This window comes from Sphaerodactylus townsendi, linkage group LG03 (assembly GCF_021028975.2).
Source record: "Sphaerodactylus townsendi isolate TG3544 linkage group LG03, MPM_Stown_v2.3, whole genome shotgun sequence".
Lineage (NCBI taxonomy): Eukaryota > Metazoa > Chordata > Lepidosauria > Squamata > Sphaerodactylidae > Sphaerodactylus > Sphaerodactylus townsendi.
The window spans coordinates 101,100,462-101,113,561 of NC_059427.1; the positions used below are offsets into that span (position 1 = coordinate 101,100,462).

General features: G+C 43.7%; 1 protein-coding gene across 4 annotated transcripts in view; it reads right to left on the reverse strand.

The window, feature by feature from the left end:
- The window catches only part of SPDL1 (spindle apparatus coiled-coil protein 1), a 40,577-nt gene that overhangs the window by 17,775 nt on the left and 9,702 nt on the right, over positions 1–13,100 (reverse strand). For 3 of the 4 annotated variants that reach the window (XM_048490752.1, XM_048490750.1, XM_048490749.1), the window contains 6 exons: positions 12,594–12,743; positions 5,911–6,009; positions 5,069–5,179; positions 4,359–4,499; positions 3,350–3,459; positions 2,569–2,756 (listed from right to left, as the gene is read on the reverse strand). In XM_048490752.1, coding sequence (XP_048346709.1) covers positions 2,569–2,756; positions 3,350–3,459; positions 4,359–4,499; positions 5,069–5,179; positions 5,911–6,009; positions 12,594–12,743 — 799 coding nt within the window. The remainder of the gene's footprint in view (positions 1–2,568; positions 2,757–3,349; positions 3,460–4,358; positions 4,500–5,068; positions 5,180–5,910; positions 6,010–12,593; positions 12,744–13,100) is intronic. The other variant, XM_048490751.1, reaches the window with a different exon arrangement.

The window sequence follows — 13,100 nt, forward strand, 5'->3', positions numbered from 1 at the left end:
CTGTTAGGCTTTCCATGAAGTGTTCCTATCATTTAGATTACCCTGTGCTTTCAGAAGAAAAGGGTTGTTTAAAATAATTATCTGTATAGCACCAGTTGTTGAATTTGGACTATAAAGCAATGGCTGTATTTTTCTTTTGCCAAATTAAGAGTTCCGTTGGCAAAAATGAAAGCATGGAATAGAAACAAAACATATTCTATATACAGTAGAAGACAACTTTGGATTTATACCTTGCTTTTCTCTCCTGTTAGGAGTCTCAAAGCGATAACAAACTCCTTCTCTTTTTCTCCCCACAACAGACACTTTGTGAATTAGATGGGGCTGAGAGTTCTTGAAAGAACTGTGACTAGCCCAAGGTCACCCAGCAAAAATGTAGGAGTGAAGAAACAAATCTTGTTTACGTACCTGCTAGCTACAAAACTGGCTGTTGTACATGATTCCTTTGAAGTTTCTTACACAAGCCTCCACCACTCATGTGGAGGAGTGGGAAATCAAACTCAGTTCTCCAAATTAGACTCTACTGCTCCTAACCACTACAAATGGCTTTTATACCCTGCTTTTCTCTACAAAAAGGAGTCTCAAAGCAGCTTACAATCACCTTGCTTTCTCTCCTCTCCACAATAGGCATATTGTGAGGTAAGTGAGGATGAGAGAGTTCTGAGACTAGCCCAAGGTCACCCAGCCTGGGTGCAGAGTGAAAAATTGAACCACATTCTCCAAATAAAAGTCCACCGCTCTTAGCCACTGCACCTCGTTGTAACAGATTATGTACCTGTTAGCTACAAAACTGGCTGTTGTACATGATTCCTTTAAAGGTTCTTACATAAATATGTGAACTGAATTGCTATGCTAAGGTTTGCTTCATTCATACCACAGTTGTTTTGTAAACAGTCCTCTTTCTGTATAACTGATATTTTTTAAAGATCCAAAGGACTTGAAATAGAGGCCTGGAACAGTATGTCGTCTGTACATTCAGATGAACAAAAAAGTGCCTGACAGCTAATACCTCTCATAATACTGAACCTTGTTAGAGTAGTTGAGACCTTATACAAACCCATCTATCACCACCATCACAAGCTGAGCTGACCTTATATCGATTCTGGCTTCATGCAGGATATGCCTCATAGTTCCTATAAGCTATTTTCATTGATCCAATATTGTTAGTGATCCATTTTAACCAACTATGTTGCAATTCACTATACATATCCTTTAAGTTTCTGAAACTTATTTCCCTGCAAATCATACAAAATACAAAGAGGAACGTCACCCAAGGATGTAATAAAAACCATTAACCTGTATCTCCTGAAAAGATAATCATGACCATCTCCAGAACTTCTACTGAATTAGTAAGAAAAGAAAGTGAATTGGTAAAAAAAATCTGATTACATATTTATTAAAATTATATTTTGTAAGCTGCCTTGATCTCCATAAGGAAGAAAGTAATTTGCTTTAGCAAACCACAGATCAGGAAACAATGTTACTACCAGTAGTTCAAGTAAATCTAAAGCAGAACACACACACACATCAATGTCAATTTATGTTCATTCCTTGAACTACTTTATTCATAACAAGTCTATAAAATTAACAAAATATAACCCAACATAAGTCATCAATGAAATTCTGCTGCAACACTTACAAGAGCAGACTCAGCAGATTTGTTTTGGGCGGGGGCCAGGAGTATACCTGTGGGGAACGTGAGCAGCTATTTATTAGTTTTCCTGTGCAACTGCCCCAGCTTCTTTTTCCTTTACCACAAAATAGCCATGCCAAAAGAGTAAAAGCAGGCAACACTGCAAGCTTCTTGCAGTTACAGTGAGGGTTCACAGCTGGTAGTGGAAAGGGGAAAGGCATCAGCTGACAGATCCACATTTCATTCCTTAAGCTTTCAGGATGAATAATATAGCAGACACCAATTATTTTTGAAACAAATAGTTCAGAACTCCCACCAATTCCAAGACCATTTCCAAATTTTGGACGCCACTGCATTTCTTCTGCTATCATTAGGCACAGAACTGCCAGTGAAAGTTTGGAGTCCTGCTGTCCCCTTCCCATACCTTGTCTGGTGGCAGCTGAAGAAAGGGGTGACTTCTCCATAAGGCTACCATCATTCTCCAGTAGGGAGGAACTAAAATTGCTTTGGCAGCACGGAATGAAGCTACCCATATAAGCTCATTATAAACAGATTCTACATTTGGAGGAAGGCTGAGCTGAGCTAGTGGGGGGAAGGGAAATTGCCACTGTAACCCACTGTAAAACTCTATCATCGCTTGAACCATATTCTTTCACCAGACCCATATTGTAGCATAACCCATGCTTGGCTCTTATTAGTTTCAAAGTCTGTTTTACCCAGGTGAGATACCTAGCAGTTAAAATACTGTTCTGATTCTTCTACGAAAGTTCTCTTATTGATTTAGTGCTTGAGTTGTGAAAGTCATTTCAATTATTGTTGGTATAAGTTATGTCCAAGAGTAGCTCTTCTGTATAGTCTTGCAGTTTCTTCCAACGCAAGGCACTCTTGAACATTTACAATGATGAATTCTATTCCATTCAGGGAATTTAAACATTTACCTTCAGGTTCATACTTAATTCTCAATTCATCCAGGAGCACTCGCAAATTTATGCTGTCACTTTGACAAGTCTCAAGCTGTCTTTCAGTTGCAAAAAGCTTCCGCTCCATCTCCAAAACCCGCTGACTTTCAAACAAAGCTTTCATCCTCTGTAAAGACAACTCACTTCTCAAATTTTCTATCTCCTTACTGCAAAATTTAAAAAAAGAAAGAAAGACAGAAAGACAGAAAGAAAGAAAGTGTAAGTATTGGATAACTTGGAATCACTTCAGAATTCAGTGGCGTTATCGCTTAGAAGATGCACAAGTATTATTTGGACCTGAACTCATTGTTCAGTTTTAGTGCTAGTGAATACATTCTTCTTTCTCAATGACCCTACCAGTATAGTTAAAAGCTAAAATCTAAAACAGAATTAGACTTCAGCCATGAAATACGAATAGAACAATGGCTAAGTTTGAACAGCATGGTAAAAGACATGGGGTGTTAAATTCACTTTGCATCTCCTAGATAAAAATGATACTTCATTAATCTAGTGAGGAGGGGGGTTGTTATTATTATTATTATTATTATTATTATTATTATTATTATTATTATTATTATTATTATTATTTATTCAATTTGGTAAACCGCCCTACCCCCAAAGGGCTCACGGCGGTGCACAACAAACAACAATACAATAAAACAAAGCCAGCCTGAAAAATAAAAGTCTTAAGTTGCATATGAACTACAGAGGTAAAAAAATTACCCACGCCATACACTTTAGCACCACAGTTAATACTTACTCAGAGTTTGCAAGCTTCATCTGCAGCAAATCTGTGTAACGGGCACCTCTAAGTTCTGGACATTCAGAAGCATTATAAAGCATCAGTTCTTTTGTGTTTTCAGTTATCTGCTGGAGAACAATAACAAAAACTGGAGGCCACTGTTTACATTTGACATTTTATGTGTTCCAAGGTTCAGTGTTAATTAATGGCCATTAAAAATAAGACAAGTAGTAAACAGTACATAAAAATGTTTCTCATTCAAATGCATCAAACATTGTCACTATGTTCTTCAGGGTAAAAAGTTTTTAAGTCATGGTAAACACAGTCTGGGGCAGGGGGGGGGGGGGAGAAAGAGACGGCCTATATTTTAATATTACCCAGGATACACAAATTAAGTCATTTAGTAACCACTGCCACCTTCAAAAATTAGACTCAGTATGAAAAAGCATAGAGCTGCACCGAAATCTTCACCCCAGCATACAATGCTCCTTCAGAGTTCTTGGTTCCATACTATCTGAAAGACTTATGGGATAGGCTAGATTACAATGAAATGAAGGCAGTTGGAGAAGGGCTGGGAAGCTTCAAAAAGAACCCCCTATGCTATGAAGAGAGATTAAATAAATGTATTTGAAATGTCTCTGAAGAGATAAACTGAGAAATTCCAAAACAGTCCCTCTGATATTGTGGACGAAAAGAAAACAAGCTTCTCCCACTAAAGAATGCACAGGTCAGCATCTTGTGGGGAAAAGTGTTTCTGTGCTCAGTTGGTCAACTCTAGAACACAGAGCAGTAATCTTGTTCTGTAGACAGAGGTCCCAACTACGAGTTAGAAAGTGTGATAGAAGAGGTTGAGCTCTTAGTGTAGTAATTCATGTAAGCCTGATATCAAATCAAGAGCTTTCAGACTAGTTTTAAGCCTTTGAGCAAATTACTTTCCCCCTCCTCCCAAAGTGAATAGTCCAATACTATGCACTTTTGTTCTAAATTAAGCTGGTCTCAAATAAGCTTATATTGTCAAAGCAGATACCTTAGACTTTTCCAACTGCTTCACTTTCATGATAAGTTCTTCTATTTCACCATTCTTTTGTTGAAGCATGCTCTGCAAACGTTCCAGTTGATCAAGTTCTCCCTGTGAACCCTTCATCCGAAGCAGTGTAGCCATCTGTAGCTGCAAATCCAATCAGATTTTGAATTGGCACTTGTGCAAAGTTCATTATAACCCACATTCATGCAACTCAAGTATTCAAAATTGTATAGGACAACCACAATCTAGAGAACCCCCACTCCTATCATAGCAAAAACCAGCTTTGCCTGCTAGAAACCAGTTTTTACAAAACCTTTATGGGTATTATTATTATGGGCATTATTCATTAAAAACTTCCATATTGGCCTGAAATATGAATTAAAATCAAGTTACTTAAATGCCACTGGAAAGAGATTCTACAGACATATGCACACTGGAAAAAAATTGGTGTTCTATTATAGTCTATAGTTTGCATATACAAATATTTTGTGCACCATACACAATGTTAAAGCACATATTCTGCCTTAGAAATGCTAATTCATCTAACTATATACAAACCCCTAGCAGCTAGCCTGATTAAGTTTTGTAAGAATTGTATGCTGTTTACATACAAGAGATAGAAATGCTGTGTCAATACAGCTAACATAAACACACTCAATTCCTATTCTGCACCCATTTGCCTTCTGCCTTCAAAAATTCTGGATTAATCGTACCTTCACTCTTTGCAGATGTTCTCTAGTGAAAGTATGCTGTTTTTGTAGTAACTGATATTTTACTTTTGTACTGATTAGCTGACGTTCCATTTCTGCTCTCCTGTCTTCCACCTTTAATATAAGAATATGGAGAAAATGGTTGCACATATCACTGACACTTTTATACATTACTTTCATCTGCAGCCAAAGTGCAAGACAGACAATTAGCCTTCCCAGCCAGTTGATACATAATTATCTCTTGCTCTTGTATTATTAACCTGTGTTCCATTAAGCATGCCTAATTATTTATATGTTGTTATTATTATGAATAGCAACTTTACTGAGTAGTATGAAAAATGAAGACAGGGAGTTACCTCACAGAACAGCTACATCCTGGCCTTGCAGTTTCAGTGTTAGTCAAGTTAATATTACACTGCTTTACTACTTGTATTCATCCTCTTAATCTGTTGTGACTAGAATCAATTTGCTTGAGACATGCTCTATTCCATTATGATAAGTCACATCCATCTGCAACTAATTTAACAGGTTCCAAACTTCCCCAATATACCAACAATCCCTAAAGTATTTCAAGTAGCTGAAGACAGTGCAAATACAGTAGTATGTTGCTTTGAACAAATATTTGAACTGACATTTTAGCCACCTTGTGCCCAGAGGTAAGACATGGTATAAATATTTCAATGTATAAAATGAACAATAACAAAGGCTTGTAGAACACTGCGAATTAAATTTAAGTACACTTCAGTTCTGACGCAACCAATCTAAAGTTTCTTTACAACTGGAAAATACAATTACTAAATTTCCCAGTGGATTTGGTACAAATCTTTATCAATAAAAGTCAGTACCTCAGCAAACAAAGAATTGCCTTTACTGGAAGGATCCAAGACCTGTTGTAATGCATGATCTAATTGAACCTGAAGATCCCTATTCACTTCACGTACTTTCTAAATGGGAGGAAAAGAATTAAGTAAATTTAAATCTTCACATAAATACATTGTCTTAACACTGCATAATCTTTATGCACACAGCTTTGCTTAGTCAATCACAAGTGCAACTTACTCACCATCAACCTCTTACATGGAACAAAATGCAGAATCTCCCAGTTTTCATTCAGTTGAATAGAAGGTAAACTGCATTTCACGGACAGAACCCAAGACAGTTGTTAAGAACTATAGTCCTTATCCATGTATACCAGTGGTTCCTAAACTTTTTTGGATTGCAGCCCCCTTGGCTCCTGGGCTACATCCTTAGTTTCCCCACCACCACCACCACCCGCACATTATGTATTAGGGGATATTAGGTCTACTACAAATTTCAAAACTTTAAACATTGTAAACACAAGTATGTATTTCACAAATAAAACATGAACTTGTAAAAGTAAACCAATTTTGAGCTGTTTTAGCAAAATGAAAGGGTACGCTTGCATCTCACCCATTGTATTTTCATTGTTCTAATGGGATGGATGTGCTTGGTGAAGGGATATCAGCTTCTCAACATCAGGCTTAAAAAAAATTCTTGCCTTGCAAAGCAGCAGAAACAGCACTCTTTGCCTTGGCTTTCCCCTTCCTTCGCCCAGGGCTACATAGCGAGGTGAGTGCTGTTGCAAAAAAATTTTCGTTTTGCAGAGCAGCAATGAGGCTCTTTGCCTTGGCTTCCCCACCCATCCTGGACCACACAGCAAAGAGAGTGCTGCTGCTTTTCCTTTAAAACTCACCAGCCGCCAGCATGGAAGGAGAAACCCTTTTTCCCACCAGCTGGCCCAGGAAACCCTGCGCTACCCCCCTACTTCCCCAAAATTCTCTGCTGTCCTCTCACCACCCTAAAATTCCTCACCACCCCCTTGATGTTTCCACCATCTCCAGGGGGCAATAATGCCCACTTTGGGAATCCCCAATGTATACTAAGAGAATGCAATTACAAGTTATGCCTCCTTTTGGTTGCCTGAATTTGTGTCCACAATGGTGGTCACCATTATAACCCAAACTCTGAAGTTCAGGACACCATTCAGAAATTGGGATGTAGAGATTCTGAAAGAAAAAACCAACATATTGCATTCTCAATAGGTGGCACCTGGTGACCTGCATGTGGTCCTGAAAACCTTCAAATTGGCCTGTATTCGATGGTTCGTCTTGTACTAACATTATTGTTCAGGAGTTCAGAAGAGCACCTCAGGCTGGAAACACACATTCCAGAGTAATCTGCCCCCACCCCCAATAATATATAACAAGTGTGTGAACTTGCAATGTTGCTAAGGCACGTGTTCAAGAAGACTGACTAACTGTATTGGGTAGGTTACAGTGGGATTAAGCATGTTTTCTGTAGCCCATGAAAGATAATATCTGCTATAACACATCTACTTTTTTATTGTTCTCAGACTAAGCAGGCTTCTGGACAGGACATCTGCTGGGCAATTGGTTACATGGAGTCAATTAGCAGAAGGATTCACTTCTGTTACAAATCCACGCCGCCCCTGTTTTGTTCGTGAAAAAGAAATCAGCCCATCTCAATTGCTTGGCCGACATTTTTAGCGGAGTAGACAAGGCTGCCAGGTTTTTATGGTCAGACCAGACTTGGAAGGGATGGGCGGCTCCTTCCAACCAATGTCGCCATGTACTCAGGGCCTCCTTGATCGCAGCTGTTTCTTTATCACCAACCGTCCAGTTGAGCTCAGGACCCGACAGTTTTTTGGACAAATAAGCACATGGCACAAGTTTATTATTTTTATTTTTCTGCAGGAGGGCTGCTCCCAAGGCTTTATCCGAAGCGTCGATGTGAACGATGAAGGGCAAGTCTGGATCCGGATGTGTCAAAATGGGTTCTGTAGTGAAAGCTGATTTAAGGGCTTGAAAGGAATTTTGACACTCTGGGGACCAGGCGAGGGAAGCCCCGGGTTTAGAAGCCTGAGGACCTTTCCCCCTGGTGCGCAGCAAATCAGTGAGAGGTAGGGCACTTTGGCAAATTGGGGGGGATGAAATCTCTATGAGAAATTGGCAAAACCCCAAAAAAGATTGAAGTTCCTTACGGGTGGTGGAACGGGCCAATTCACCACCATCAGCTAGTTACTTTTGCCGGATCCATTTCCAGGCCCTCTGGAGAAATCCTGCAGCCAAGATAATCCAAGGAGGTCTGATGGAAGGCGATTTGGACAGTTTCTGCAAATAGGGAGTTGTCGAGTAGACGCTGTAAAATTGCCCTGACCAGCCGCCAGTCGCTCTTCCACAGCTTTGGGGAATAAATAAGTACATCGTCCCAAATAAAACCACTCACCCCTTTGAACAGAAATTCTTGGGGAGGGACGTCAAGTTATATAAGTGACATGAAAGCCCCTGGGGCTCCGGATAATCCGGCGCGGCATTACAGTGTATTCATATTGACCAAATTTTGTATTGAAGGCAGTTATGTTCAAACCCTTCAGCTTAATCATATCCTCGCAGACTCGGTAATAAGCTTCAGTAAATCCAATTCTTGTGAAAATACACGCCCTTCCCTAACAATGCATCGTAGTAGGTCTTTGATCAAGTGGGCAAGCGGGTATTTATTCGAAAGAGAGAAACAGAAATGCTTAAAACCCCTCGGATAATCAGTGCAGAGTCGGAGAGTCCCATCTTTCTTTTCACCTAACAAAACAGGGGCGGCGTGGGTGCTCTTGGTGGCCTGGCGAATAAAACCGCTGAAGCCAGATTTTTATCGAAATAGAGAAGGCATCGGCTCCTTTTCCTCAGCTGGGCTCATCTCGGGTATATATTCTACCTTTAGGAAGTTGCTACTCTGGGACCAAGAGGATCTTACAGTCTGTGTCCCTATGGGGGGGGGAGTTGATCGCACTTCTTGTTCTTCGCCAAGACTTTAGCTAGATCCCAGTATTGTTTGGGAACTCCCAACTCAACTTCCAGCTTGGGGCGAACGGCGGCTGATATTCTGATGAGGCTCATTGGGCTTTCACGCCCAGTCTTGGCCGGTGGTTTCCCCTCGTACATGTGACCCCCACAAGGGGGGGGGGTCGGTGAAACGGACTCTGGCGCGCTGTCCCCAGAAAAATAGTGGGTTCATGGGAAAGAAGCCAGGGCATCCCTCAGTACTATGGGATGTTTGGCGACTCGAGCCAGGGATGAAGCCACGCCTTTCCCAGTGTTCAGCGCATCAAAGCAGGAGCACTGGTTGGGTTTTGAACCAGGCCAGGGCCATCAGTGCCCAGGGGCTGCCATCCATTTGGGGTAAAGGGAATGGGTTTGGCCAATGCGGCATAATGCTCAAGCCCTAACTGCTCCGCCCACCTGAGGTTTCATATATGGCAGTGGGAGCAACTCAATCCACGAAAGTGCTCGCGGCATAAAATATGGGTATGCTTGGACGCATTGGTCAAGAGTGGTCATAATAGTTATGGGGGCTCCCCCTTCACTCACCGCATCAGGTGCAGGAATCTCTTCTGGCGTAGGGCCGGATGAGAGGCTCACCCCTTCAGGTTCGAAGTCACCGGTTTCCTCGGTACTTTATCTTTAACAGGCGGCTTGCGAGTCTCCCTGGGGTCCCCGTGGTCCTGGCTTCCGTGGGGTTTTCGGCCACGACTAGCGCAGGAGCCGGGGTAGGCGCTTTTTTGTTTTTAGGGCAATTGGGCCGCCATGTGGCCGGGCCTCCGCGAATATAGGCATAATCCAAGGCATCGGGCGCATCATCAGAGGTGAATTCCTGACACCTGTGGTCCTGCACCCTGCCTTCTTCGGCGGCGCGGCGCCACTGCTGCCGGGTTTAGTGGGGGGCTTGCTGGTGCGCGTTTTCCGCCTTGGAACGGGTGAGTCGGGCTGCAATCAGGTTCGCTGGTTGTAATCCATCTCGGCAATGGTTTGAGGTTCGAAGGCACCATACAGGTGCCCAGGTGCAATTTCCGAATCGACCGCCATCGCGGGAAGCTTATTCACACTTCATGGCGCGCGCTCAGGCCAGTCCGAGTTTGCTTGGCGCCAGCCGGAATTCTCGGCAAATTCCAAGCGAAAGGTCTTGTTGCCCTGCTTGAGCCGCTTTTAATAGTCTTGATGGCTTTGTTCACCTCCTCAGGATCCTGGAAAGCGAGGTCGCGAGACCTTGGAGCAGGGCTGCTACGCTTTTGGAAGTTCAGGGGCCCCCTCTAGTTCAAGTGCGTAACTCCACAAACCATTCTCGGCCGCCTCCCCTGTCTACAGTGCCACGGATCCTCATGTCTCGTGACTTTCTCAGCCTCCTCGGATCTATAGAGATACCGCTGCCAAATTCACCATATGCGCGTAATTTAATTGTAGTGGATGAAATATGGCAGTCGGGCAGCCAGGCCCCATCAAAACGGGCGGGGATGTGGGAGGGCGCTGGATAACCCCTTTCCCGCCAACGGGCGCCCCGTGGAGCCGGGGCTTGCTGGATGGGGGGTGGCTGGGCCACTGGAGGAGGGGGTTGCACTGGCAGTAGAACTCTACGTGGCGGCAAAGGAGCTGCCGGTTGCTGAGCGGTACGATCAGGGATGATGGGCGGGTGAGCTGCAGCGCGGGTGTTGGGTAGGGTCGCTTGAGTTGCTCCCAGCTCCCTCTGGAGCAACGCTTCCCGTGCCGCCAGCTCCCTTTCCCGTTGAAGGAGAGTCTCCCGATCACGTTAGAAATCTTTCGCGGTCCCTGCGATGCATGGCCGCTTCGAGTGCACTTTGGTTTTCTAGTGCTTTAAGGCACTCACGTTGGCGCTGGAGTTCCAATCTGGAGTGTTCCAAGACATGATCACGGGAGGTGAGGTCTTTGAGATATTGGTCTCTAAGCACACCTTTCTCACGGGACAATTCCGCTTCCACAGCTGGGCGTTGTTGTTCGCGTTCCCGTTCAAGAGCCAATCGTTCACTCTCCAAGGCTTCCCGTTCCTGCTCCCGCTCAAGCTCCATGGCCTCGCGCTCTCTTTCGAGGGCCTCCCGTTCCTGCTCCCAGTCACGTTTGGACCTTTCGAGGGCTTCAAGTTGCTCCCAAAGATCCGATATGGGGGGGGTGTTGCATGGCAGACAGAGCAGTAGTTCCCCCATATACATGTCGACCCGCAGTAGGCTGGAAGCCGACAGTAGCCCCCTCAAGTTCTGCTAAGTCCGGGGGTTCGCGGGCGCGGGCATCCTCCGCGAAGGTGAGCCGGACTCAAGAACTTTTAGGTATTTCCACTACATCCTTCTCCGGTCCCAGGGGTGTTAGAGGACGTGAGCCCTTAGGACGTGCACCGGTGCTTTGCCAGTGATCCTCGGGAGGTGGGTCTTCGAGGTATTGGTCCAGAAATCTCGCCAGGGATTCCTGGGTATCTCCATGGATGGTGGATACCCCGAATTCTTCCTCCACTCTACGCATCACCGGTTTGTAATCCATATGGTGGCGGGTAGTAAAGTGCCGCTCCAGGGGGGCACGATCCATCGACACCCCGCCACCAGGATCGTAGAAATCCTGACGCACCTCTAAGCGTCCGGTCGAAACCGTGCGCCGGGCCATCAGGGGGACTTCCTCCACCTGCTCTTGTAGTTGGAGAAAGGCTAAGCTCCGGCTGAGCCGGGGCTTGGAGAGGGTCACCAGGGAGACTGGTTCCACTGGCTCCTCCAGAGAGGCCGCCGTATGGAAGGAAGACAGGGAACCCTCTTTGGGGGCTACCACCGTCTTTTCGCCCTCCAGTTGCGATGAACTTTCGGGATTCAATCCCTGCATGTTGGTGGACATCAGGGATCCACAAAACGGATGAAGGATGGTACTTGACCAGGCTTAGTCCGAAGATAGGTTAGTGAGAATCCGCATAATGTAAGGAACTTCAAAAGGACTCGAAACAAAGCAACTGAGATCAGTTCGTTTATTTCATAAACTTCGATGATCACAATACACACAATGCGGATTCTGACTTTCCCAGACTTTGCGTGTCGCTTTTATGGACACGGTGGCCCCCTCCCCGAACTCCCAAGCACAGTTCCCACAATAGAGCAAAAACAAGCTTCAAAGACACAAGCTGAAATCATACATGATAAGCGTAGCAATGCAAAGGCAGTAACCATCCTGGGCGCACAGCCCAGATTGAGGAATGCGCCAAGGCCAGGATGGTGGAGTGGAAACACACATCAACCTCCACCCTTACAGCTTACTGACAACACAGACTGCATAAGTTTAAGAACAAAGAATACCAAACTATTGGGTTCCACAGCAGTGTGTTTCCAAATGGTACTACTCATATAATAGGTACTGAAGAAGTGTTCAGTTCAGAAGGACTAAGGCAGCTTCAATTCCAGCCCTTAATACTGAGTACTATGGCAGTTTCAATTCCAGCACTGCATCCAAGTCAAGATATTCCAGTTTTTGCCAGAGAATAATGCAGCATTAACAATGCAATTCTATATTGTTAATCCAGTATAAATCCATTGAAATTCATTGGATTTAACTCTGCAAAGGTCTGCACTGGAAGTCAAATACACACATAAAATAAAGTTGTATTACTTTAAGATAAAAAGGGGTAGCATTATATTTATCTGCCACACTTTGAAGTAGAAAACAATATACATCACCTCTAATGTATTACAGTAAGAAACAAGCTCTTTTTCTTTATCTTCTTTCTCTTCTTCAAGATGCGAGACCCGATGATTGAGATTGGTGTTTACAAGTTCTAGTTGTTCTTTGCTGTACTGCAGTTCGTGTAACCTAGCCTCAAGTTCTTCCTGTTGCAAAATTATGAACCAAGTTAGTACTTCTGTGCATCAAGAAGTTATATCCTCAAACATACTACTATTGCCAAATTGTCTATACTCCACTTTTTGTACAAGACTGGCTCTCAAGGTAACGTCATTATAAAACTATATTCCAGTTACATGGGGTTACAGGAACTAGCTAATGGCTGCACTGCTAGCTCACATAATCTACCCTTTCATTCATTCATAGTCTGAACACATCCAACCAAACACACACACACACAGTGACTGAAGCCCAAAACAGAGTTAGGACCGGCATTTGGACTCTATTACTTTCAATGGTACTTAAGGACATCAACGACTGAACTGCAGCATGATCCAGCTTTT